The 27023-nt window shown below is 46.5% G+C and overlaps 1 protein-coding gene across 6 annotated transcripts in view; it reads left to right on the forward strand.

The window, feature by feature from the left end:
• DNAH10 (dynein axonemal heavy chain 10) overlaps positions 1 to 27023 on the forward strand; it is a 152442-nt gene that overhangs the window by 91443 nt on the left and 33976 nt on the right. For 5 of the 6 annotated variants that reach the window (XR_009005127.1, XM_007189638.2, XM_057527373.1 and 2 more), the window contains 14 exons: positions 1722 to 1844; positions 3283 to 3417; positions 3731 to 3947; positions 6723 to 6842; positions 7905 to 8050; positions 10616 to 10768; positions 12070 to 12330; positions 13797 to 13969; positions 15033 to 15126; positions 15457 to 15624; positions 16480 to 16668; positions 21439 to 21610; positions 25448 to 25651; positions 26484 to 26564. Coding sequence is in view for 5 of the 6 variants with exons in the window: in XM_007189638.2 (XP_007189700.2) it covers positions 1722 to 1844; positions 3283 to 3417; positions 3731 to 3947; positions 6723 to 6842; positions 7905 to 8050; positions 10616 to 10768; positions 12070 to 12330; positions 13797 to 13969; positions 15033 to 15126; positions 15457 to 15624; positions 16480 to 16668; positions 21439 to 21610; positions 25448 to 25651; positions 26484 to 26564 (2236 nt within the window). In the remaining variant the exon portion in view is untranslated. The remainder of the gene's footprint in view (positions 1 to 1721; positions 1845 to 3282; positions 3418 to 3730; positions 3948 to 6722; positions 6843 to 7904; positions 8051 to 10615; positions 10769 to 12069; positions 12331 to 13796; positions 13970 to 15032; positions 15127 to 15456; positions 15625 to 16479; positions 16669 to 21438; positions 21611 to 25447; positions 25652 to 26483; positions 26565 to 27023) is intronic. The other variant, XM_057527371.1, reaches the window with a different exon arrangement.

Consider the following 27023-nt stretch of genomic DNA (forward strand, 5'->3'; position numbering starts at 1 on the left):
CTAATCCCAAACTCCCAATCCATCCCTCCCCCATCCCCCTCCCCGTTGGCAACCACAAGTCTCTTCTCTATGTCTGTGAGTGTGTTTCTGTTTCGTAAATAAGTTCACTTGTGTCATATTTTAGATTCCACATATAAGCGATATCATATGGTATTTGTCTTTCTCTTTCTGACCTACTTCACTTAGTATGATAATCTCTAGGTCCATCCATGTTGCTGCAAATGGCATTATTTCATTCTTTTTCATGGCTGAGTAGTATTCCATTGTATATATGTACCACATCTTCTTTATCCGTACATCTGTCGATGGAAATTTAGGTTGTTTCCATGTCTTGGCCATTGTAAATAGTGCTGCAATGAACACTGGGGTACATGTATCTTTTTGAATTATAGTTTTGTCCAGATATATGCCCAGGAGTGGGATTGCTGGATCATATGGTAGCTCTATTTTTAGTTTTTTTAAGGAACCTCCATACTGTTCTTCACAGTGGCTGCACCAACTTACATTCCCACCAATGGTGTAGGAGGGTTCCCTTTTCTCCACACCCTCTCCCGCATTTGTTATTTGTAGACTAAAATGTTTATTAAAATAGTTATATAGATGATTGAAGAAAACCCAAACAATGCAGAAGAATTTATGATGAGTACAACTCTGTTCTCTACCTGCTGCCCTCATCCTTCCTTACTGTATCCCAGAGGTAACTACATTTCACACTTGAGTTGTTTCTTCTGATGGTTACTCTAGTGTCTAAAGGAACCCACTTTGCGTGCTGTTTCTTCCTTTATCAAGGTTACACATTATCTGTTGACTGACTGCTATGAAAGTGAGGGTTCATCTTTTATACCATCAGCCCACCTCCCCTCCGTAGAATACTATACTGCTAAGTCAGTTAAACCAGTAAACATATTTACATCATTATGAATAAGGAAATACTTACTGTAGAGCCAACTAGTATACTGTGATATACTTGCTAGCAAAGCAAGAAATCCAGGAACTGTGATACATTTACTTTCTTTTAGAGCCATTTTTTTTGGCTGGAGTTTATAGTTGCCTTTTTTTTTTTCTCTCTCTCTCTCACTATTTGCCTTTATCTTATCTTCATTTTTCAAACTTTCTGTCCTATCCTCTGAACCTGTTTCACAGCTGTGGTCCTGAGACTTGCTTTCACTCTAGCTTAATGCTAATACCATTCCTAACTTGGCCTGCAAAATTTGTCGATGTATGAGTATTTGTGCATATCATTATTTTATTGACTGACTGAACTGTGTCTTTTTTTCAGATAAAGAGAGACTGGTGTGTTAATATTGCTGTTAGATGCATACTTATTAAGTTTCATATTCCTTGATCTCAATTATGTTATAAAAAATAAAGAAAAAAGACTGAAAGGAAAACACTCCAAAACAGTGTTTGTTTCTTGGTGGTGGGATTTTGGATAACTTATTTTCTTCTTTATACTTTTTAATTTTGGTCAGATATTCTACAGCATGTTAATTTTCATATTAATTTTATGGTAAAAGAAACTTAAAAAGTGCTTCATCAGAGATGCATAATCTTCCCATGATAAACCTAAGTGTTCAATTAGAAACCTCATAAAAGCTGTGTTAATTGGGGTATGACTTGGGTTTTATGCATTTGTAAAACTTTGTACAAGCAATGGCTTTAAAACATGTATTCCAGTTGTCTATAGCTGTAGAAAACACTGATTTTGTTTATTTCTCCAGGTTGGAGATTTACAGTATGCCTCCCCTGCGACTGTGTCTCGATGTGGAATGGTTTATGTCGATCCTAAAAACTTGAAATATCAACCATACTGGAAAAAATGGGTTAATCAAATACAAAACAAGGTGAAAATTATTCCCAAAGTGAACTTACCAGTTACTAGTATTGGTGGCTAGTTGGATAAACATAACTCAGAGGGGTGTTTGTTGTTGAAGGCCATGACCTTGACCTTGACCTGCCCAGGATCTTGAGCACTTAATGTTATCAATAAGTTGGATAAAAACATGGAAGACACCCTTATTAGATTTCCAGATAATTCACAGCAGGTGGGATAGGTAGTGATTTTGATAGTCTAGACCAGGGGGCGACAAATTTTTTCTGTGAAAGAGTAGAGAGTAGAGAGTTTAGGCTTTGTGGGCCATATGGTTTCTTTTGCACCTACTCAACCCCGCCATTGTGGTATGAAAGCAGCCACAGTACATGAATGGGCATAGCAATGTACCAATAAAACTTTATTTACAAAAACAGGTGGCAGGCCAGATTTGGCTTATGCATTGTAGTTGGCAACCCCTTATCCAGCCAAGCCCAGGAGTTGGGAGACTTGTCTCTATTAGGTGCCCAGCTCCTCCTGCTTTGCTCAGTTGGATGAATACAGTGCGTGAAGGACCTAGTTTGTCATGGAATTGAGATCTGATGGTTTCAGTTGACCTCAAACCCTGTGACGTATCACGTGGCTGCTCAAAAATGTGTATTGTCTTAATGGTAGGCTTCACTGAAAGCTGCAGAGATAGATGTGACGGTCATGTGAACGTTGTGGCTTGACCACACCTGGGACACCATGACCACACAGGATGCGTCTCTAGAAGGACCACTAGGCTGATGGTGAATTGGAAACCAGGACATAATTACCCCGAAGAAGACCAAGGGAAACATGATGGGACCATTTGAGGCACACTGTCGAATGGGGGATGACCACCCATGCAGTCCCTGGTGGTCATCAATGCCTCGGTAGGGAGAAGGACCTTCCACTGCTTTGCACTCTTCGCTCAGTGACTGTGGCCATGTCCTTTGAACTCTAAGATAACCAGCGCTTTTTCTGTCAAAGGGGACCTTTTATGGCACCCCCCTCCCAGGTCGGTGAAATCAAAGGCTTCGTGATGAAATGGAAGAGCATTATGAAGGACAAATTTCTCTACAGATATATGAGCTATCAGAGTTTACTCACCTGCCAGATTTCTCATTCATCAGAAAATATTTCTCACCCCCTCTTTTTTTAAAAAAATATTTATTTATTTTATTTGGCTGCGCCAGGCGGGTCTTAGTTGTGGCACGCGGGATCTTTAGTTGCGGCATGCGAACTCTTAGTTGTGGCGTGCGTGTGGGATCTAGTTCCCCGACCAGGGATCGAACCCGGGCCCCCTGCATTGGGAGTGTGGAGTCTTAGCCACTGGGCCACCAGGGAAGTTCCCTCTCACCCCCTCTTTTTACAAGCAAAGCTTCCCACGAACTTCCATTTAAATAAAGGAACCCTTGAAAATGCTTTGAAATTCTGCTCTTTTATAGGTGGATCAAGGTGATCTACAGAGTCTGTTCGAGAAATATGTACCCTATCTCATTGATGTGATAGTGGAAGGAATAGTGGATGGAAGGCAAGGAGAGAAACTGAAGACAATAGTTCCGCAGACAAACCTAAATATGGTAAGTAAGGATCTTTGTTGGCAAAAAAGAAATTCTTCCCTAAAGATGGACTCCTCAGTGGGCTTTCAAGGGGAGCAAAGATGCCAGATGGGTAAGTTCTAACATTGCCAGCTACTGACAAGGAAGACACAATACTTCCTTTTGTGTCCCTGTGCAAGACAAGACACTGAGCTCCCTCTGTTGAAACCAATATGGCGGGTCATACAGTTCCCACCGCTTTGGGATCTGAGATCCCGGGATTTATGACCAGAACTGACCCTGGTGGGGGTGTGTGGAATATGTGGACTGACCCAGGTGTTTTCCTGTGAACCAGGTAACCCAGTTAACCAAGATGCTGGATTCGTTACTAGAGGGAGAAATCGAGGACCCCGATCTTCTGGAGTGCTACTTCTTAGAGGCTCTGTACTGCTCTCTGGGCGCTTCCCTGCTCGAGGATGGAAGGGCTAAATTTGATGAATGTATTAAACGCATCGCTTCTTTGCCTACTGCTGATACGGAAGGGGTTTGGGCCAACCCTGGGGAACTGCCAGGTAGGAACCAAAGGTAGCTTGTTGTTTTCCTACTCAGAATGTTTTTGGTTAGGTTTTTAAGAGGACGTGACCTTGCTTTTCCATTTGTATGCCTGTATGGGTTTTCCAGATTGTTTGCTTCTGTGGAGAAATGTGCAACGGTCAGAGCACCCAGTGGTACCCTCAGGAGACGTTCAAATGCGTGAACTGCTATAGCAGAGCCCAGCTCCCTTGGATGGCCTTTTTTGCTGAGTCTAACCTTTTCCCCCCTAGCTTAGGCGCTTGCTTCCTTCACTCTGTTTAAGCTCTTTAAAATTTTCACATTGTGCTTGCCTTTGAATTTCTTCTCCTTTGGGCTTCTCTTTTTTTTTTTCTCTCTCTAAAGTTCCACAGCTTAATTCATCTGCTCTATTCCTGAGTATTTGCACAGTAGACAATCATGTGTGGATTTGCAGATCATTCATAGGAAATCATTATATTAAGGTTTAACTGTTTGCATGAAAAATGTGCATCCCCAAAGAACCATATATGATGAAAATGTGGCATTCTCCAAGAACTATAGCTAACACTAGGATCCTTCTTTGTCTGTCTCTTAATGACATTTGAATATGGCTTGGCAGGGAGACCTAAGTTGTATTCTATAATCATTACCTGGGCTGTTCTTTTTTTTTTTTTTTTTTTTTTTTAATGAGGATCTTGAATCAGATGCGTATGTTTGATTGATTGATTGATTGATTGATTGATTTTGGCTGTGTTGGGTCTTCGTTTCTGTGCGAGGGCTTTCTCCAGTTTTGGCAAGCGGGGGCCACTCTTCATCGCGATGCGCGGGCCTCTCTCGTTGCGGAGCACAGGCTCCAGACGCGCAGGCTCAGCAGTTGTGGCTCACGGGCCCAGCCACTCTGTGGCATGTGGGATCTTCCCAGGCCAGGGCTCGAACCCGTGTCCCCTGCATTAGCAGGCAGATTCTCAACCACTGCGCCACCAGGGAAGCCCTGGGCTGTTCTTTTTAAAGCTCAAAGTAAAATGATCGTAGGTCTTTCTAGTGGAGAGTCATTGAGCAAATAAAAGATGTTGTAAAAGTCTTTGGTCTTTGTTCAGACACCAAGGGAGGAAAGGGGGGGATGGGATGAATTGGGAGATTGGGACTGACATATATACACTAATATGTACAAAATAGGTAACTAATGAGAACCTGCTGTGTAGCACAGGGAACTCTACTTCACTTTGCTGTACAGTAGAAACTAACACAACATTGTAAAACAACTATACCCCAATAAAAAAAGTCTATGGTCTTTTGGGGAGTAGTTTGCTCGTACTTTCTTGGGGCCCTGAGTCTCCTTTGGTGGCAGGCTGCGGGGGGTGCTTCCCAGCTATGCCTACCACGCCGGCTACGTGCTGCTGCCATCAGAGACGATGCTGGTCCCGGTCTGGTCTTTCTCCCTAGTTTGCTGTCATCTTGGGGACTTGAATGGCCGTGTAGACAACCCCCTTCCAGATGCCTTCTGCACTCAGCTCCAGGATCCGGGTCCCTTGACCTCATCCTAGCTCATAACTCCTGGCACTGTTCTGTCTGCTTCATAAATGCATACCTCCCACTCCCTGCTTCACAGTCGGCTTCTGTGATTCCTGCCACACGTGATCGCAGTTGGCCTCGTGGGGACTGTCCCCCGCCCCCCGCCATTCTTGCTACCACCTTCTGAACCTTCTGAATCCTTTTCTGCCGCCCTATCGCTTCAGCCCCTCTTGCCTAATTGTCCTTCTGTCGAATCTCTCTGAGAAAACCCAAGCCTGCTTTCTCTGCCTCTCCAGGGGCTGAGGGATACTGAGACAATCACACAACCACGAAGCCTGGCACCTCCATAAATTCAGTCTTGAACTTGAACTCCCTCTCCTGTCCCCACAGGGGCAGTTCCTCTCCCTTTTTCTCCAAATCTCCACATGGCCCTCTCCCCTCTCTCTGCAGGTGACCTTCCTTCTTCCTTCAACAGGAAAAATGGACACCGTCAGATAGGAATTTTTCCAGCCCCCATCTTCTCCTGTCTCCTTTCTCAGGGGAGAGGAGACCAGCTCCCAGCTGGACCCACCCTGTGCTTTGAGGTCTACCCCCACCCTCCTCATCAGGTTCCTGGCTTCACTGGTTTTCTCCTCTTTCTCCTGTATTTTCCATCTGTCCCTCTCTACCAATCCCATCCCACTGGCTCTTAGACATCTCTACCCAAATTGCTCCTCCCAAACAGCACATGCACTGCCTTCTTGTTGCCGGATCTGGTGACCCCTTCTGGTCTTTGCTTCCCCGACCTTGTCCCAGCATCGGACATGGTACCACTTTCTGCCTTCTTGAAACATTCTTCCTCCATCCTGCTCCATCCTGGCCATGCCTTCAAAGTCTCCTTTGTTGAGTCCCCTTCCTCTGCCCCTCCCTCACATCAGGATTTGGTCCTAGACCCTCTTTTCACTCTTCATGAGACTTTTCACCATGTCCACAGCTCTGACTTCCAATGCCCTCCCTTCTGAGCCTTTTCCTGGGTTCCCTAGCCCAGTTATATTTAAATCTATCTATCTATCTTTATCCATCCATCCATTTTTTTTTCATCCATCCATTTTTATCTGTCTCTATCTACCCATCCATCCATCCATCCATCCATCCATCTATCCATCCATCTGTCCTTATCTATCTATTCATTTAAGTTTCTGTCCAGGGAGCAAACAGCATTAGTTCATTTCAAGCATGTGCCAAAGCTGATTCTGTATTTCCATGTCCACGATCGAAGTGAAACAGACCACTGTTTGTTACAGGTCACCTTCCAACCTTGTTTGACTTTCATTTTGATCCCACACAGAAGAAATGGATACCATGGAATAAATTAGTTCCAGAGTATGTTCATTCCCGTGAGAGGAAATTTATTGACATCCTGGGTAAGTGAGAACCAAACCCTCGGTTTAAGCGTGTATGGTTCTCATTCTGTGAGGAAGGGAAAAAGATCCTGAGGTCCCTGTGGTACTCTTTGTCCCACCCGGAGTGCTGGTTGGGAGAAACTGAGGAACGTGAGCCATGGGCTTTTCCAAGAGGGCGGCACTTTGGATTCCTTTTATATGCTGCTGGCTGTGGGCATCTTCAGATGTCTGTGCCTCTCAACTCTTTCCCTGGGCAGGCGGATCCTGACAGGTCGGGGCAAGAGGTAGGGTGCTGGTCTGTTTCCCGTCGCTTTGCACAGGCTCCCTTCTGCCCCACAGGGCTGGCTGGGCGTGGGGAGGGATGAAGGAAGGAGTGAAAGAGGATGAACAAGGCAGCGTTTTGTAAGAGATGCTGCCTTGAGAAGTCGCGTACCGTGGGCGTTGTGTATTGAGTCGTATTTTACGTGCACACCTCTGGCTATTTGGATAACATAGAGGTTGAAGCATTTCACAAAACGAATATCTGATTTTGGTTTGTATAGAGTTCTTTTAGAGTGGGGTGTACGTATTTTCTCAGGAACCAATCAGGATTAAAAATTGCCAATGCCGGAGTAAGCCAGACCTGACTTTGAGGCTTTATGCTCTCTTCAGAGGAAGTTGTTGGTCAGGAAACCAAATCCTGATAAGTGATAAGTGAGTGACATATGCAGTGGAGAAGCTGAGTTTTTAATATCCTGAGTATAAATCAGAATTGGATATTAAAACAGTTTGGGTGTTCTACACCTGGATGTGGTGATGATGACACAGCTGTAGAAATGCATGAAACTCATCAAATTATACACTTAAAATTGGAGTGAATTTTATGGTATGTGGGTTATGCCTCCATAAAGCTATTAAAAATAATGGTTGGGGTACTGAGGTTCTCCTAAGATGATTTCACCCATATATACGTTTTCAAGGTCACCTCTTGGGTTTTTGCTGATGCTTTTTATGGGATTTATGGGATCCTGTGAAACTCCAGGTTGCCCAATGCACACCTTGTTGGCATTTCTGTGATGCTCCTGTTCTTCATATATTCTTTAGTTCATACGGTGGATACAACCCGTACTACCTGGACGCTGGAACAAATGGTTAAGATTAGGCAACCTGTTCTTTTGGTTGGTGAATCTGGCACCTCCAAGACAGCCACTACCCAGAACTTTCTTAAAAACCTGAATGAAGAGACTAATGTAAGTCATTATTTGTATCTGTTATCTATTGCTGCGTAACAAATTACCCCAACACAAAGCAGCTCATACAACAAACACTATGTCAGTTTCTGCAGGTCAGGAATCTGGGAGTGGGTTAGCTGGGTGGTTCTAGCCCAGGCTCTCTCATGAGATTGCAAGCCCCACCAGGGCTGTGGTCATCTGAAGGCTTGACTGTGGCTGGAGGACCCTCTTCCGAAATGGTCGACCTCAGTTCCCCACCACGTGGGCCTCTCCAAGGGCTGCTGGTGTCCTCTTGACATGGTAGCTGGCTCCCCCCAGAATGAATGTACAGGATAGCAAAGCAGATGCTGCAATGCTTCATATGACCCAGGAAACCACACACCATCGCTTCTGCCACATTCTGTGGGTCACACAGAAACCACCATGGCCCACCCTGATACAGCGTGGAAGGGGGCTACACGGTGTGGGTGCCTGGAGGTGAGGGTGCTTGGGAGTCGTCTGGAGGCTGGCACTCACATTCCTCATCACCATTTTGTGGTTTCTCCCCTCCTTCCTCCAGCCACGTGTCAAATGTGGGAGGGTCTGGGTGCCCCAGGGCAAACGACAGTGAACAAGGCTATTAAGGCCCGATCTTGTTAGGAGGGGAGACAAACGCGAAAATGAGTACATGAAACACGATTGTGCAGAATGTGCTGGGTGCACCGAAATGTTATGAAGGAGCGTGGCATTTCTCCTTTCTGTGTACTCAGAGTGGTCCTGCATGGCCCACCTGCTCACCATTGCAACTCTCTTGGCTTTAAACAAGTTCTACTTTATGTTTAATAACCATGTAAAGACTCATCTCCTCCAAGAAGCTGCCTGTGATTTTCAGGATCTCCAGCTGTCATATATTTGTCCCCAGTCCACACACTGACTCAGTTCCTTGTTAATGTTGCCCATCATTTAAGCTCCCAATTCCTGTTCTGGGCTTCTGGAACCTCAGAGGGGAGGCAGTTCCCCACGGCTTTCCTCTGACTCTCCCTTAGGCTGGTGCCTGCAGTAGCAAAGAGGCTCCGGGAAGCCTCGTGGCCCTCTGGGCCGGGGAGTGGTCAGCCCGGCTTTGCGATGGGCACGTAAGGGATGTGGGCGGGACTGGGTTGCACTGCCCACGAATGGATGGTCAAGGTCACTCACATACCAGCACGTGAAAGCATGGTTTATTTAGCTCTGAGGATGCCATTGTGGAGGGCACACGAAGGATGTTTACAGCCAGAAGGACCTACCAGTTAATGGAGCAAAGGGAACCCGCGTTCAGAAGCCCCCCCCCCCCCGCCGTGACCCTCCCCACCGGGACTCAGCAGCTGGTGCTTATCGGCCCAACAAGACATATCTGGATACGTTCATGACAAAGAGAAGCACACTCACCTTCAGATGTTCAGCTCAGGTGCACCTGCGCTTGTGGACACCTTGTAGAAGGGTGTTATCTAAGGCAGCGGTTCTTTTTTTTTTTTTTAGAATGAGACTTTTAATTAATTTATTTATTTATTTGTGTTGGGTCTTCATTTCTGTGCGAGGGCTTTCTCTAGTTGTGGCAAGCGGGGGCCACTCTTCATCACGGTGCGCGGGCCTCTCACTATCGCGGTCTCTCTTGTTGCGGAGCACAGGCTCCAGACGCACAGGCTCAGTAGTTGTGGCTCACGGGCCCATTTGCTCCGCGGCATGTGGGATCTTCCCAGACCAGGGCTCGAACCTGTGTCTCCTGCATTGGCAGGCAGATTCTCAACCACTGCGCCACCAGGGAAGCCCCTAAGGCAGTGGTTCTGAAAGTGTGGTCCCTGGACCCACAGCATAAGCATCACTTGAAAACTTGCTTAAACCCCTGGGACCTACTGAATCGGAAACTCTGAGGATGGGACCCCATCAGGCTGCCCTCCAGGTGATTCTGATGCATAATTAAGTGTCGGAGCCACTGATCAGTGAACTCTCACCCATCGCTCCAAGAAGGGGCAGGGGAGAAGCCCCAAGTACGAGTGCGTGAGGATGTGCGCCCCGCACAGGGATCGGGGGACCTCCCTCACCTTTCTCTCAGTGGTTACTTCTAAGGACTAACCAGTGATTCTTCATGCTGTCTTTGACTTATTTATTAAGATGTAGCAGGCATGATAGTAACTTATGTTTGAATATTGCTTTGTCATTTTGAAAACACCTTGGTGTATTTCATCTCACACGATAAAGTCACCCTATGAAGTAGTCCAAGAAGATGTCGTTAAAATCATCTTTCAGATGAGAAAAACGAGGCTTTGAAAGGTTAAGTGACGGCTCTGAGGTCACCTGGTTAGAACTGTGCAGAGCCAAGCCCCCCACCCAGTCCGCATTGTCACACCTGGCAACCAGTTATTGCTTCATACAACCTGCCAAAAGGAAAGAGGAATTCTTGCTTTAGCGCTAAAAAATAGCATGAAGTTCAGACTCACGTTGGGTTATAAAAAACTTAGTTCAGATACCAACGAATTTGCAGAATAGATGCTAGCTTACGATCAAACATTCCCTGCAGGCACCGTGAAAAAAAAGACCACCTTTTGGAATAATCTCTTTCTGTTTCAGATTGTGTTAATGGTCAGTTTCTCCTCCCGCACCACGTCCATGGATATCCAAAGAAATTTAGAAGCCAACGTGGAAAAACGAACCAAAGACACGTACGGCCCACCCATGGGGAAACGCCTCCTGGTGTTCATGGATGACATGAACATGCCAAAGGTTGGTGGGGTTAACGGCGGGGGCGGGGCAGTGTGCTGTGTTTGTGGCCGTGTGTGTGCGTGGAGTGGGTGAGTGTGAGAACGCCTGTCTTTATTCTGCACGATGTCTGGAGGGCCCAGGTTACGAGGAGCCAGCTGAAGGGACAATGTGACAGGAAGTGTCTTCTTAACCAGAGAGACCCTTTCCTTAGGTTGTGTTCTGTAGTTTCTCAAAGGAAGGAAGTAGGTAGCAAGGCAGCCTCTGAACTACATTCAGCATATGTTTGAGCGAGAGATTTCCAAATGAGTTGTACTTCAGGTAGGAATGCTGCTCTCAGCCCCATTTACATGGGAAGCATGAGGGCAGGCACTTCCTCAGGATTCCTCTGGATTTACCAAGGAAAGGGAACTTTCGCCTGCACAATGGATGTGTTTCTGGGGCCAGAGCCTGAGAGGTGCAAAGTTTTCTTAGCACTGGGATTTAGATTTATATCTTTTCTGCAGAACCATTTTTTCCCTGAAAAATCTATCTTCCAGATGGACTGTTTGCAAAGCCAGGATCCATCCCTGCATCCATCCACACATCCATCCATCCATCCATCCATCCATCCATCCATCCATCCCTGCATCCATCCGCACATCTATCCATCCATCCATCCATCCCTGCATCCATCCGCACATCTATCCATCCATCCATCCATCCCTGCATCCATCCGCACATCTATCCATCCATCCATCCATCCATGCATCCATCCGCACATCCATCCATCCATCCATCCATCCATGCATCCATCCATGCATCCATCCACACATCCATCCATCCATCCATCCATCCATCCATCCATCCATGCATCCATCCACGCATCCATCCATCCCTGCATCCATCCATGCATCCATCCGCACATCTATCCATCCATCCATCCATCCATGCATCTGTGCATCCATGCATGCATCCATCCATCTATGCATCTATCTATCTTTGCATCCAGCCAGCCATCCACACACTTGTTTTTCCATCCATCCATCCAACTGATATATTTATTGAGCACCTCCTATGGGACTGGTGCTGTGAAGTGATGAGCAAAACGTATATAGTTCCTGCCCTCAGGGAGCTTACAGTCTAGACAGGGACACAGATTTTTTAAAAAATTACAAATGAATATATAGAACTGCAAACTTTGAGAAGCCCAGTGAAACTCAAACCAGAGTGCTCCGAGAGAGTGAGGGGAGAGATGAGATTTAGTTCAGATGGTCAGCAAAGGCGTTGCTGAGTTCTGCTTTATGATACCACTGTTCTTCCTTTTCTGTAAAAAAAAAATCAAGGTGGACAAATACGGCACACAGCAGCCGATTGCCCTGCTGAAACTGCTGTTGGAAAAAGGCTACCTGTACGACCGGGGGAAGGAGCTGAACTGTAAAAGCATCCGAGACTTTGGCTTGATTGCTGCGATGGGGAAAGCGGGGGGAGGCCGCAACGAAGTCGACCCGAGATTTATTTCACTATTCAGTGTCTTCAACATTCCATTTCCTTCAGAGGAGTCTTTGCACTTAATTTATTCCTCCATCCTCAAAGGCCATACCTCGGTAATTTGATTTTAATTAGAAGTCTAAACCGGAGGGCCATGTGTTGGGTAGAAACGTGGTAGCAATGTGCGCATCTGGTACAGCAAACACAATGCCCGCAGCCCACGGTGCTTCTAGGAGACTGTGAACATGTTTTCCTTTCTTTCAAAGCCAGAAGAAAGGAATCAATGTAATTCAGCCTGGATTATATTCATCTTTATACCAAGGCAGTCATAATATGTATGTAAGATAATATATTTACTTATAGTTAAATAAAATAATGTATACATATAGTTTTATTTCTATAAATAACATGTAATATATATAATAATATAAAGAATATAATATATATAATAAGATACATATAAATAATGTATTTTTATGGAGGAAGGGACCCATGAAGGCATAAGTGCCTGGGGCCCATGGAAGTTGCGATGTGGCCCTGAGTTACATAGGCCACCGTGAGTGACAGCAGTGAACCAACTAGAGGACTTGGGCTCTGACGTCCGTCCCCATCCTGCTCCTTGGGCAAGTCCCTAGAGAGCCCGTAGTTCCCATCCTCCTCCGGAACAGGGAGATAATTCTGGTACCCACCTCACCTAGGTTTTGGGAGAATGAAAGGAGAAAACGCATGTAAAGTGCGTGGCACAGTGCCCAGCACATGTCCGATACTCACTAGATACTAGTTATTCCTGTCATCGTTGTGAGTTACGTGACCCCCATGAATGGAACCCGTTCATTTAAATAACGACCTTCTGATCCCGGCATTTGCCTTCTAAAGCGGGCTTGCACACTTAAAGTCTCGAAGGGCCAGGCAGGAAACGTAAAGGTGTGGGATCAGTGGTCACCCGGCGTGTTCATGCCCTGCGTTAAGCCATTCGCTTCCAAAACAGTGAGGTCTGTGCTAGTCAAATCAACCTCAAACTGAGGGCTGGTTTGCGGCTTTGGTTTCATATCACGTTGACTTGTCAGTTAATGTGAAAATCTAGGGAAACAAAAGCAGATCAGATGATTAGTTTCTCTGGTTCTTTAATTGGTTTCTTACCTCCTCTCAAAAAATTATGGTAAAATTCATGCAACATAAGATTAGCTATTAAAACCACTTTAAAGTATACAGTTCAGTGGCATTTAGTACATTCACAATGTTGTACAACTATCGCCACTGTCTAGTTCCAGAATATTTTTATCACCCCAAAAGCAGTTATTCCATCCTATCCTTCAGCCCCCGGCAACCACTGATCTGCGTCCTGTGTCTATGGATTTTCCTATTCTGGAAATTTCCCATTAATGGAATCATACAATATGTGGTCTTCTGTGTTTGGTTTCTTTCATGTTTTCAAGGTTCATCCATCAGTGTAGCAGGTGTCAGTGCTTCATTCTTTTTTATGGCCCAATCATATTCCATGGTATGGATGGACCACATTTTGCTTATCCATTCATTCACTGATAGATACTTGTTGTGGGGGGGGGGTCTTTTCATTCTGTAGGTGTTTCATGAGAGCATTGTGGCTGTAAGTGACAAGCTGACATCCTGCACGTTGGCACTTTACAAAAACATTGTTCAGGATCTACTGCCCACCCCATCCAAGTTCCACTACATCTTTAACCTTCGAGATCTCTCGCGGATTTTTAACGGTCTTGTCCTCACTAACCCAGAACGGTGAGTTTGTTTTCTCTCACTAAAATGTGTCCCATCAGTACGATGGGTTTTCTTATTCTTTTAAGACAGAGGAGCTATCAAGGAATGTGGTGTGAATCCATGTATCAACTAATTACCCAGTGTCTTTTTGTTTACGTCAAACGAAGAACAGAGTCAAATGCTTGCTTAAGACCTGATGCCTCTTGAGCCCTTGAGTTGAAGGCAGGTGGAGCCAAGAGAGGCAGATGTGTGGCCGTGTGCACAGGTGTGTGCAACCCCGCGGTAGGACTGCTGTGACAACCATTTGTTCTCAGTTCTAAAGGTGAAATTTGCCCGCGCGGAGCCTTTCCTTCATACAACTGAATTGTTGCCAGTTGCCAACTGGTTCTATTATCAATATATGTGTCTTTGGGAGAAGTTAAGCACGGAGGACAGAAGGGATTTTAGTCTGGGTCTAGAAGTTGACTCATGAAAGCTAGACGTATTTGTGTATTTACATTAATGTAAACTTTCATCTATGTAGATTTGCAGGGATGCTCCAATTTCGTGGATTCGTGTTATGAATCCACAAAATACTGAAAAACGAATTAGGAACTTTGCCCGTACCCACACTGACTCTTGGGTGCCCTTGAAGGTTTCAGAATGGCAGTTCCGGAGAGAGCAGCTCTAGGTATTTAGGGTGGAGTGAGAGCTCTTTGCCAGAAACCAGAAAAAGACCCAGAACTGGGGTCAGATGGAGTTGGTTCTTAGAAAAAGGAGCTGCCAGTGGCTCTGCTGCTGGTTTCAAATTCATAAATTCCAGCAAGTAGGAGTCCTGTCAGGTTCTCAGGTCATTTACATCACTTATAGGCAATGTTCTTTTTCTTCCCTGCAGTAGGATAAGTTATGAATGACAACCTTATGGTCTTTACACTTAAATTGTTAGCTTGCATTAAATTTCAATTAATGTGAAACCAGGGGGGAAAAAAAGCCTGTGGGAGTGTTGTCCTTTTCTGCACCCTGTGTACCCATCTGAAAATAGTAGCATTCAGCCTGCTCTTCTCTAGATAACTTTGTGGCTGGTTTTGCCCCTTCCATCCTGTAGGTTCCAGACGGTGACCCAGATGGTGAGAGTCTGGAGGAACGAGTGTCTGAGAGTCTTCCATGACCGGTTAATCAATGAAACAGACAAGCAACTGGTCAGTACATTGAATATGTACCAGCAAATGCAAAAAAAACCCCTCTAACCACAAAATTCTTCTCTGGGTGAAAAGAAAAAGTACAAATCAAAAAAACCCAATGTATTTTTTTTCAATGTATTTTTTGTATGGGACACTGCAGGAAAATAGAGACTAATAATGAAAGTCAACAGGTAAAGGAGGGTGGATTATTAAGTACCTTGCAGCCAATGGGGAAAAAAATCGAATGCAAATTACTTCAGATAATCCTAGCATACACTCTTTTTCTGACAAGTCTTAGCACGTCTATGGTGTTGAGTTTGGCTTCCTGAAGTGGTCTTGTATTGTCAGGTTGAAGAGCACATAAGCAACTTGGTCACGGTACATTTTAACGATGACGTGGAGGTGGTGATGAGGGACCCCATCCTGTTTGGAGACTTCCGGATGGCTCTGCACGAAGAGGAAACGCGCATTTATGAAGACATTCAGGACTATGAGGCAGCCAAGGCTTTGTTCCAGGTGCGGACAGGGCTCACCTCTCCCGGGAGCGCGTTGCATGGGTGCCCAGGAGGTGGAGCAGGAAGAACACCCGTGCCTGTGTCTCTAGGTTCAGAATGTGGGCTTGTGTCTGATCCCGTGGTGTCCATGTCCAGTGGTGCACGGGAATGGTCTGATGAATTTGTTCAACACACAGACCCCTGGGGCCCATCTTTGTGCGTTTCCCTTCATCAAGCCCACGAAGGGTGCCAGGGTTCCGATGCACAGCCAGCTTTGGGAACCACTCATCTGACCCCCTAACATTCATCTTCATCTTAATTCACGAGTCGAACCTTGTAACTAGCATTGGCTTGCTGCTGGTCAGTCACAGACCAGCAGATCGAAATCTTGATCGTAAAAGCTAGTCTCTTAAACCTGAATGATTGAATAATTTCAACAATTATAGACATTCAGAAAAATCTCTCCTCTGTTCTTAATCACTCTGGCACAAAAGGAGAGAGTCTGTCTCTTAAAAGCCAGTGATTCTTTTTTTTTTTTTTTTTTACATTTATTTATTTATTTATTCTTGGCTGTGCTGGGTCCCCGCCCCTGTGCGAGGGCCCTCTCCAGCCGCAGCGAGCAGGGGCCACTCTTCATCGCGGTGCGCGGGCCTCTCACCGTCGCGGCCTCTCTTGTTGCAGAGCACAGGCTCCAGAAGCGCAGGCTCAGCAGTTGTGGCTCACGGGCCTAGTCGCTCCGCGGCATGTGGGATCCTCCCAGACCAGGGCTCGAACCCGTGTCCCCTGCACTAGCAGGCGGACACCCAACCACTGCGCCACCAGGGAAGCCCAAAGCCAGTGATTCTTAAAGAGAAAAATTTTTTTTTCTCAAATTCAGGAAATTCTTGAAGAGTATAACGAAAGCAACACCAAAATGAGCTTGGTTCTCTTTGACGATGCTTTGGAGCACCTGACCCGTGTGCACCGCATCATTCGGCTGGACCGAGGCCACGCCCTGCTGGTCGGGGTCGGGGGCTCCGGGAAGCAGTCTCTGGCCAGGCTGGCCGCCTTCACAGCTGGCTATGAGGTGAGCCGAGCTCCCCTCCCACCCCCGAGGAATGGGTTTGGTATGCCAATTTCCGCAGTTAGTAGCTCCTGCAAATATTTGAGCTATCTATAGCAGATCATAACACGATGTTTTCATAGAGTATAAAGTGTTTTTGTTGGGGGGGGGGAGGTTGATATTATTTTAACCGAATATTCGAAGCATCTAACTATTGTATTGTGTTTGGAATGAAGAATATGTCAAATCAAGTTTGAAAGTCAAATATGAGCAAATCCTGTGACCTGTGACCTGTGCTCGTGTAGAGGAGGGGTTGCCCTAAACCTCCATGGACCCAGTATTGAGGGTCGGCAATGTATCAGCACAACCAGCATGCACGGTTCTGGGACATTCTTAGAATCTTTAAAAAAAAAAGTTTTATTGAGATACATTTCACAGACCATACAATTCATTCACTTAAGGTGTACAATTCAATAGTTTTATAAAAATATGTTCAAAAGGTTGTGAAACCATTACCACAGTCAATTTTAGAACATTTTCATCATCCCAAGAAGAAATCCCAAGCCATTTAGCTGTTGCCCTCTATCTTCCTGTCCTTCCAAGCCCCCCAGCCCTAAGAAACCACTAATCTACTTTCTGTCTCTCTCGACTTTCCTGTTCTGGATTTTCACACAAATAGAATCAGAGCATGTGGTCTTTTGTGACAGCTTCTTGCGCTTAGCATAATGTTTTCAAGCTTCATCCATGTATCAGTGCTTCATTCCGTTTTGTGGCTGAATCATGTTCCCTGTGTGGTAGACCACGTTTCGTTTATCCATTCATCTATTGACAGTCATTTGGGTTATTTCCACCTTTTGGCTACAATGAACTACGCTGCTCTAGGCATTCATGTACAAGATTCTGTGTGGACATATGTTTTCATTTCTCTTGGGTGGATACCTAGGAGCAGAGTTGCTGGGTCATAACGGCAATTCTCTGTTGACTCATTTGGGAAACTGCCAGATTGTTTTCCAAAGGGGCCTCACCATTTTATATTCCCCCAGCACTGTATGAAGGGTCCTGTTTCTCCACACCGTCCTTAGGCTCTTACAGATAGTCCTGCAGTGCCCACAGGTTAACTCGCCCGCCTGGCCCATCACCGTGGAGACGTGCACCGTGCAATGAGAATCAATTTTGAAGAGGAGTCGTCTCCACAACTCATCCTCCCACACTGTCTTTAGTTCTCTGGTATCTGATCCTGTTCATTACTAGGATCTTGCGTTATCCTCAGTGTCTCTGTTTTTGCTGAAAATTAGCCCCAGGTGCCTTGACCACCCCCCACCCCCACCCCGCCCCGGTGTGCCTGCTCTTCCTGGGCAGAACAGGGTCGTTATTCAGCCTCCGTCATTACCAGGCGCTCAGCTACCCCTGATGCCTACCCCGGATCCCTTTGATCCATCCTCTTGGAGGGGATACCTCTTGCTGGGTTTCCGTAATCCTTCTACTCGCATTAGAAGGTGTTCTTTTGCACAGACTGTCTTATTCGTCTTCTCATGTCTTCTGGAATCAGACTGAACTCAGCATCTTTATCATCATCACAGACTGATCACTGTTGTTGTGGGGTCACTGGTCTCTATATACACGTAATATGTCCTCATCGCAGCTATTCGGAAAATGCAGGGACATCTAAAGAAAATAAAGACCATCTGTAATCTCATCACCTAAGGATTACCACTGTTGGTTCCTAGTAACATTTTGGTGCACATCCTTCCAGAATTTTCCTATGAGTCTACAAATATATTAACTTATTTCTAGCAATGGGTTAATGTTATATGTAACTTTTTCTTAAGAGGGTCTTGTAAAATTTTATTTTCAAATTATATTTTTCAGAGTATAAAAATACTATATACCTTTTCCACTTAACATGTCAACGTCCCTTGTCATTTGACATCTTTCAGAATCCAAATCCGATGAATGTGTAGTACAGTATTTTAATTAAAACTTCTTCTTTAGTTGGACGTTTAGAAATATTACAATTTTGCAACATTATATAATTAACATCTATATGGAACTCTTGTAATCTGTTTTTTTCCATTTAACTCTAGATCACTGACATCTTTTAAAGTCAATAGCTATATATTTGCATTTTCCTTTGAAACACTGCACAATGTTCCCTTGTGTAGATGTACCACACATAAGCCTCTCTGTTGGTGGACATTTAGCCTTTTCCTTGTTTTGTTATCATAAACAGTGCAGTGATGAACATTCTTGTTCTTTGCACACCGATCAGTTTTTTCCATGCAAACATTTTCTTTTGAAATTGGGAAATTGGAGGGTTTAAGGGTATATGTTTTTAAAAGACTTTTGATCCGTGGCACCAGATTTCACATTAGAAAGGTTGGACCTGAATTCATGGTGGAGTTTGCCTCCTTGCATCAGGAGTAAAAAGGACCTAGGGAATTCCCTGGCGGTCCAGTGGTTAGGACTCAGTGCTTTCACTGCTGGGGTGTGGGTTCGATCCCTGGTCAGGGAACTAAGATCCCGCAAGCCTTGCAGTGTGGCAAAAAAAAAAAAAAAAAAAAAGCCTGGAGATGGAGGACCAGAGGAGAAGCAAAGGATTTTTAATTTTATCCATAACTTTGTTAAAAATAGTTTTGAAGCAAATATGATTTTTGGGTTTTTAGCAAATGTTAAAGATGGGTGGGGGGTACAGTGTCATTCTATTATTCACTGTATTTGGTTTATTTTTAAAAATGTCTTCATTAATAACCAGTCAGTCCCACAACAAAGGATTAAACTGATTTATGCTACCAGCAATGTCCTTTTCTCCCTACTCTGCCAACACCAGGTATTGTCATTCTGATATCTGCCAGGGTTACAGGTGAAAACTATTATCGTTCAAATGAGAATTTATTTCTTTAATTAATAGTGCAGTTTGAATATCTTTTTATACGTTTATTAGATATTTGTCTTTTCCCTTTCGTGAGTTGCCTCTTTATATGCTTATTGATTTGTGAGAACTCTGTACATAGAAGAGCAGTCACGGTTAATTCAATGAATCTAGCTTGCAGTATTTCACAAATATTAACCTTTGGTTGAAAGTATTTCTAAACTAACTTGGTTGATGTACCTTTAAAATTAGATAAAATATGTAATCAAAATCATCCATTATTCAAATGTAATTGTTTTACTATTGTTTCCTACATTTTTCTGTAGGATATAATGTTACCCTCTTGGCAAGTTGACTTTTCTGTTGATTATTCCAGGTAAAACTGATGCATTTTTGGGACTTCCCTGGCGGTCCAGTGGTTAAGACTCTGCGCTTCCACTGCAGGGGGCACAGGTTCGATCCCTGGTTGGGGAACTAAAGTCCCACGTGCCATGGTGCACGGCCAAAATAACAAAACCAATAACAAAACAAACAAACAAAAATGGATGCATTTTCCTTTGAGGTAGTGCTTGTGCATCTTGGGCTCGAAGAATGGCAGAGAGGATGTCGGGGGGAAGAGGAGGAGGAGTGGGATATGTTGGGCCGTCCCTGTGTCCTGGGAAGTGGAGGGGCAGTTGGGTAGGGGGACCAGAGAGAACTGTTCATGCCAGGGGTGCCGGGACCTGCTGAGGGGGCGGAGTGAAAGCTACGCTCGGGGAGGATGAACCGGGTTTGCAGGCGGCAGGTAGAACTGGAGACCTGGTTATATGTGGCTGAAGGGCTTCCATGTTGCCCTGAGTTTGTGCCTGTGACTGTGTGAGAGGGTGTGCGGGTGTCCACGTGTGTGTAACCGTGTGTGAATGTGTGTGAGGGACTTTGAGTGTGAAAGTGGGTGAGCAACTGTGTGTGTGCCCACGAACATGGAAGCGTGTCGACTGAGTGCGTGTTTGAGAGTGACTGTGAGTGTGAACATGTGTGGGTGTGAAAGTGTGTGAGTGGCTGCGTGTGAGCATGTGTGAGTACCTGTGAGTGTGAAAGAGGCTGTGTGTGTGTGTGTGTGTGTGAGAGAGAGACTAGAGGTAGAGGGGAGGGAGGAAATGAGGGATCTTTCTGTTTCCATAAATCTGAGCTTTTTCTAAACCGTTGGTCGCAGTTAAACTTTTACACATGTGAGCCGGAGGAAATGCTTGAACAGGAAAGACTTGGCTTACATTTGTGTCCTTATTTCCATTTTTATCTATTTTGTGTGTAATAGGATTTTTGAATTTAAGATCTTTTAAATTGCTTCTTATTCGGTTTTTTTTACACATCTTCCCACAATTTATCTCCCACAGTGACTGTACCCACACCCATTTCCTCTGTTGCTTGGCTCATCCTCTGCCTTCCCTCCCTCCCAGTAACTCAAATGGCTCTTTTGTTTTTTTGGCCGCCCCATGTGGCTTGCGGGATCTTAGTTCCCCGACCAGGGATGGAACCTGGGCCATGGCAGTGGAAGCAGCAGGTCCTAACCACTGGACCGCCAGGGAATTCCCATCAAATGACTCATTTTAATGACTGAGGGTGTCCTTTGCATTACCCCCACCCTTCTTTTTGCATCCATATTCATAATCCGTCTGGACAGGCCTTGTTCCCTGCATAAGCTCTCACCTCGCACACGTGTGCGCCCGCACAGAACGTCCACTGTGGTTTGTCTGACAAAAAGGGATGTCAGTTTTCTGTGTCCTGCGTTTCTCACTCAGCCGTATTTCGTGAAAATGGCCCAGGTCATCCAGATTTGCTGTCGCTGGTCCCTCTGTGACGGCGGCTCAGCCCGAGCTGCGCTGCCTGGAGACGTCCCCTCCCTAGGGCCGGTGGTCTCACGGGGATGCTGTGCTCCGTGTCGGCAGGTGTTTGAGATCCTTCTGAGCCGCGGCTACGCTGAGAGCAATTTCCGGGAAGATCTGAAGAACCTTTACCTGAAACTTGGCATTGAGAACAAGATGATGATCTTCCTGTTCACGGATGCCCACATGGCCGAGGAGGGTTTCCTGGAGCTCATCAACAACATTCTCACCTCAGGTACCGGGACGCTGGTCTCGCACGGGGTTTGCTGGTCTCCGCTGCTCAGCTTTCAGCGGAGGCCGTCCGATAAGCGTTACCTTTTTAAAGCACTTCCTACCTGCAGAGGAGGCGTCATTCAGGCTCTCACAGGTGGGTAGGTGCAGCACAGGCCAAGGGTACAGTGTGTACGGCGGGAGCGTGGTGAGCTGGTGGACGGGACGCAAACCAGGTGAAGGGGCCACACCGCGCAGGGCCTTGTGAGCCATTTAAAGGAGATTGGATTTTATTCCGGGTGCAGTGCTGTGGTACAGATTTACATTTTTATTTATTTTTATTTTATTTTTGGCCGTGCTGCATGGCATGTGGGATCTTAGTTCCCTGACCAGGGATTGAACCCATGCCCCCTGCCTTGGAAGCGAGGAGTCTTAACCACTGGACCGCCAGGGAAGTCCCCAGATTTCCATTTTTAAAAGAGCCTTCTGGCTGCCCTGTGGGAACTAGATCAGAGATGCATGAGACCCCGAGAGGGCAGCCAGCTTGGAGCTGCTGCCCAGGGGCAGGTGAGACATGACGGCGACTTGGACGAGGGTGGGGCAGTGGGAACGGAGAGAACTGGTGGATTCTCGAGATATTTTGGAGGTAGAGCCAATGGGACTTGGATGGACCGGACGAGGTGAGGAAGAGAGCATCAAGCGTGATTCTCGGGTTCCTGGCTTGAGTGAGTGATGAGTGCTTCCGTTTACCGGGGAGGGAAGACCAGATCGGGCCTGTGTCATATGGGGCTTATGGAGTCCACTACACCTACGGGCTGTTAGGTAGTGTGTTTGCTTTTTCGAGGGCTGCTGTAACAGAGTACCACAAGAGGGGTGGCTTAGACAGCAAACGTCTATTGTCTCACGGTCCTGGAGGCCAGGAGTCCGAGATCAGGGCGTCGGCATGGCTGGTTCCTTCTGAGGGCTTTGAGGGAGAATCTGTCCCACGCTTCTCTCCTGGCTTCTGGTAGTTTGCTGCCCATCTTTGACATTCTTTGCCTCGTAGATGCATCACCCCAATCTCTGTCTTCGTGTTCTCTTGTTGTTCTCCCTGTGTCTTTCTCTTTGTCCAAACATCCACCTTTTAGAAGGACACCCGTCATATTGGATTAGGACCTACCTTAATGACTTCATTGTAACTTGATTACTTCTGTAAAGACCCTATTTCCAAGGATAGATGGGTCTGATGCTCAGAAGAAGGGCCTCGGGCGGAGATGTCAATTTCAGAGTCACGGGCCTGTAGTTTGTAAAACCTTGGGGATGGATGGAATCATCCCGGGGGAGAGTGTGAGAAGCAAAGCGAGTCCAGGACTGAATTCAAAGAGGAAGAATGAACCAGAGCAAGAGAACTCAGAGGAGAAGCAGGAGCAAGTTCCTCTCTATATCTTGGAGTCCACATGGCTGTGATTTATTACAGCAACAGGGCACACAGCACAATCGGCACAGGGAAAGGCACGTGGGGTAAAGTCTGGGGGAACCAGGCACAGGCTTCCAGAGCCCCCTCCCTGAGGTGTCCCACGGGACACACTCAGTCCCCCAGCGAGGAGTTGTGACAACACGTGTGAAGTATCCTCAACCAGGGACACCCAGTAGAGACTCAGCGCTCAGGCTGTTCACTGGGGGCTGGTCAGGTAGGCACCTTCCGCCTGGCACATACCAAATTCCGGATTTCCAGGGGGAAAGCAGGTGGCCAGCATAAACCGCAGTTTGTACCACCAGCTCAGGCATGGTAAGCCCCTCTGATTGGTGAATGGTGGTAGGAACCCTCGTGGAGTCTAAGTTCCCAGGAGCCAGCCAAGGGCCAACACAAAGCAGGCTTTTGTAAGGGGAGCAGCCTCGGGCCTGCTGTGTTAGCTCTTTTCTCAGGGAACCCATCTGATACTTAATAAAAATGTTTTGTACTAATTTGAAATGGTACAAATAGTGAACAACAAAAAAACCCCAAAAAACCCAGCAAAACCCCCAAAGCCCAACTAGCCAGAATCTGGCTGTTTCTCGTCCTGAGGGGGGCTCTCCCCTGCCCGTCTCCATGTATTTAGTTATTCCATAACTCTCATCAGGTCTAAACCTTGGAGTGTGTCGACTCTTAGCCTCTCCCACATTTGCGAATGCTTTTTTGTCTCTAAAGCCTGTCCCTTCCCTTGTGTTCCCTTTACCATCTAAGCCAGACCCTTGTTGTGTCTGACCTTGACTTTTTGCAGACATCTCCGTATTGCTGTTCCTCCTAAGATACCACTCTCTGCGCATTGCACTTGTTCTTTCTTTGCTCCGGGTCTCCGTGGACTGACTTCTCCTGTCTCTGCAGCCTGGCCGCCTTTCTCCTCTCATTTTCCAGGTCTGCTCTTTGCATCCTGCCTCTGCATCTTGCCCATGCCTGGCACACTCCCTCTCTCCGTCTCTTTATCAGCCTCCATGGTTGCAAGTGACAGGAGCTCAACCCAAACAAGCTTACGTAAAATTAGGGAGAAATGAAGGAGATGGTATTGATTCTTGGAACTGAAAAAGTCCAGGTTGGATTCAGGTGCTCAAATGAAATCATCAGGAACTGGTCTCTCCCTCGCTCTTGGCTTTACTGTTTTTCTTTTATTTGCATTCTTGGGTTTTCCCAAAGTAGTTTTTAAAAATGGCACTAGAAGCTGCAGACTTGCATCCTCCTTTCTTAGCCCAGTGAATGAGGGTTTCTCTTTCCCAGGAGTTGTGGCCAAAGTGCCTGGCAGGGCTCTCATTGGCTGGCTCAGATCACATGCCCATCCCTGAGCCAATGACTTTGGCCGGGGTCATGCAGGGTTCTGATTGGTCAGGCCTGGGGTAGTGTCATGACTACCCAAAACCACATCCAGACTTAGAATGGATGAGAAGTGATCCTCCAAAGGAAAAGAGAGACCTATGACAGGAAAGGGGGGAATGCATGGGGGCTGGGGGCAAAAACAACAGAACTCCACTTTCCAGTCCAGCACCAGGGAAACTTTCCCCCCAGTTTTAGCTCTAGCGCCTTGCAGGGTCACCCTCCTCCAAGAAGCCTCCTCGACGGTGCCAGTTTCCTGTCTCCTGAATGCCTGGGGCACCTACTATCTAGGCTATTGACGTGGCATTTAGCACACGTGTCCTTGGGTTGGCAGCGGACTTTTCATACATGGGTCACAAACTTGTAATCCGGGATGTAAATGTCAGCCCTGTTCTCTATCTGTCAACCCCACTGCAGGGCTCGGGGTGTATTTTCTATGAAGACTGAGTAGGGTCCGGTGGGTCCATTTAATAGTACCCCAAAGGATCGAGGGCAAATAGCTCTGAAGCTCTTATGCTTTGCTGCAGAATGAAGGCTTTGCCTCTCCTCCTTGGCACTGGTGACATTAGGGGTGGGATCATTCTCTGTTGTGGAGGCTGTCCTGGGTATTATGGGATGTTTAGTAGCATCCCTGGCCTCTACCCGCCAGATGCCATTAGTACCACTCCCTGTGACACACACACACAGCAACACACACACACATGTTGGGACAACCAAAAATGTCTTCAGACGTTGCCAAATGTCCCTTGGGATGGGCAGAGTTGTCCCCAGATGAGAACCCCTGCTCTGATGCTCACGGTAACCCGCCCAGGTAAGCAGGAGGCATTTGTTATTTCCATTTCACAGATGAGGAGATTGAGGCTCAAAGGGAATTACACACACGGCAAGTGAGACTTGGGTCTCAGAGTTGGGACCCAAGCCCTGCTCTCTGGACTCGGCATCTACTGCTCTTTCGTGACGCTGTGCTTCCTGCCATTTCAGTGCCTCGAGAGATAATAACCCTGGAACTTAAACAAAATCCTGGCCTTTGTTTTCTAGGAATCGTGCCCGCGCTTTTCCCAGAAGAGGAAAAGGAGTCTATCCTCAGTCAGATTGGACAAGAGGCTTTGAAGCAAGGGATGGGCCCGGCCAAGGAGTCCGTGTGGCAGTACTTCGTGAACAAGAGTGCAAATAACCTGCACGTCGTCCTGGGCATGTCGCCGGTGGGGGACACCCTGAGGACCCGCTGCAGAAATTTCCCAGGTGCCCTTGAGCAGAGCCAGCAAATCCGTTTTCCCCCTTCAGCAGGGTGCGTGCCTTAGGGAGGGAATGACATGTGAGGTTCCACCAGCAAAGTGACCCATGCCATGGTCATTAGGTTGAAATGTGGGCCCTGCCGTGTCGGATGAGCCCCGAGCAGCCCCTCACATCTGCCAGCAGGCTCTTGTGTTGCCGCTGGGTGGCTGTTATCCTTCTGACACGAGGAAATGCTCACGGTCCCAGGTGCAAGGCCCATAGCGAGTGCAATGTAGCTCTCCGCGCCCTTCCATCTGGGAAGATTCTGGCAGCCTCATGGAAGGTGCAGTACCTGCCCCGAGAACAGAGGGAGGCCGTTTTGCTCCCCCAGGGGACATTTGTCAATGCCTGGAGACATTGTTGGTTGTCACAACTCTGGTGGGGGGCGGCCACGTATCCAACTGGTATCTAGTTGATAGAGGCCAGGGGGCTGCCAAGCATGCCACAGTGCACAGACAGCCCCACCAGACAGGATTATCCGGCCAAGTGTCGGTAGTGCTGGGGTTGAGAAACCCTGCTTTTGATCATTATTTTTGTTTATTTACTTATTTTTTAAAATTTTTGGCCAGGCTGCGCGGCATGCGGGATCTTAGTTCCCCGACCAGGGGTCGAGCCTGTGCCCCCTGCATTGGAAGCGCGGAGTCCTAACCACTGGACCGCCAGGGAAGTCCCTTGATCATTATTTTTGGACCCGCCCAGCTCGTTCACCAATGTGTTGGGTACCAAAGACGGCATCCGTGTTCTCGAGCATCTCGGAGTTGCAGAGCGATCATCTCTTTTGTTTCTCTTCCTATTCAAGGTCTAGTAAATAACACTGGTATCGACTGGTTCATGCCCTGGCCTTCCCAAGCTCTACGTGCAGTGGCTAAGTCATTTTTAGGTAAGTGACAGCTAATGTGGGGACCATGTTGACAGTATAACAAAGCAATTTGTTATCCTTTTTCTGACTCTGAATTTTGGTCCAGTAAATTCTGTCACCATTAACCCCCATGGCCGTGAATGGTGTTTTAGTTTGTTAGTGTGTTTTGATTTATATTGTGTTTTAGTCCAAAGAGATTTCGGGGGATTTACAAGGACAACGTAGGATAAAAATTGATTAGGTATCATCCAAAGTAGGGGTCAGCAAACCCTGGCCTGAAGGCCAAATTCAGCCCACCGCTTGTCTTGGTAAATGCAGTTTTATTGGAACACACGTAATAAACATACTGTCTGTGGCTGCTTTTATGCTACAACCACAAAGCTGAGTAATTGCCAGAGACTCTACGGCCCACACAGCCTAAATATTTACTGTTTGGCTCTTTACAGAAAAAGTGTGCTGATCCCTGACCCCAGGGATGCC

Source organism: Balaenoptera acutorostrata, chromosome 13, assembly GCF_949987535.1.
Source record: "Balaenoptera acutorostrata chromosome 13, mBalAcu1.1, whole genome shotgun sequence".
NCBI lineage: Eukaryota > Metazoa > Chordata > Mammalia > Artiodactyla > Balaenopteridae > Balaenoptera > Balaenoptera acutorostrata.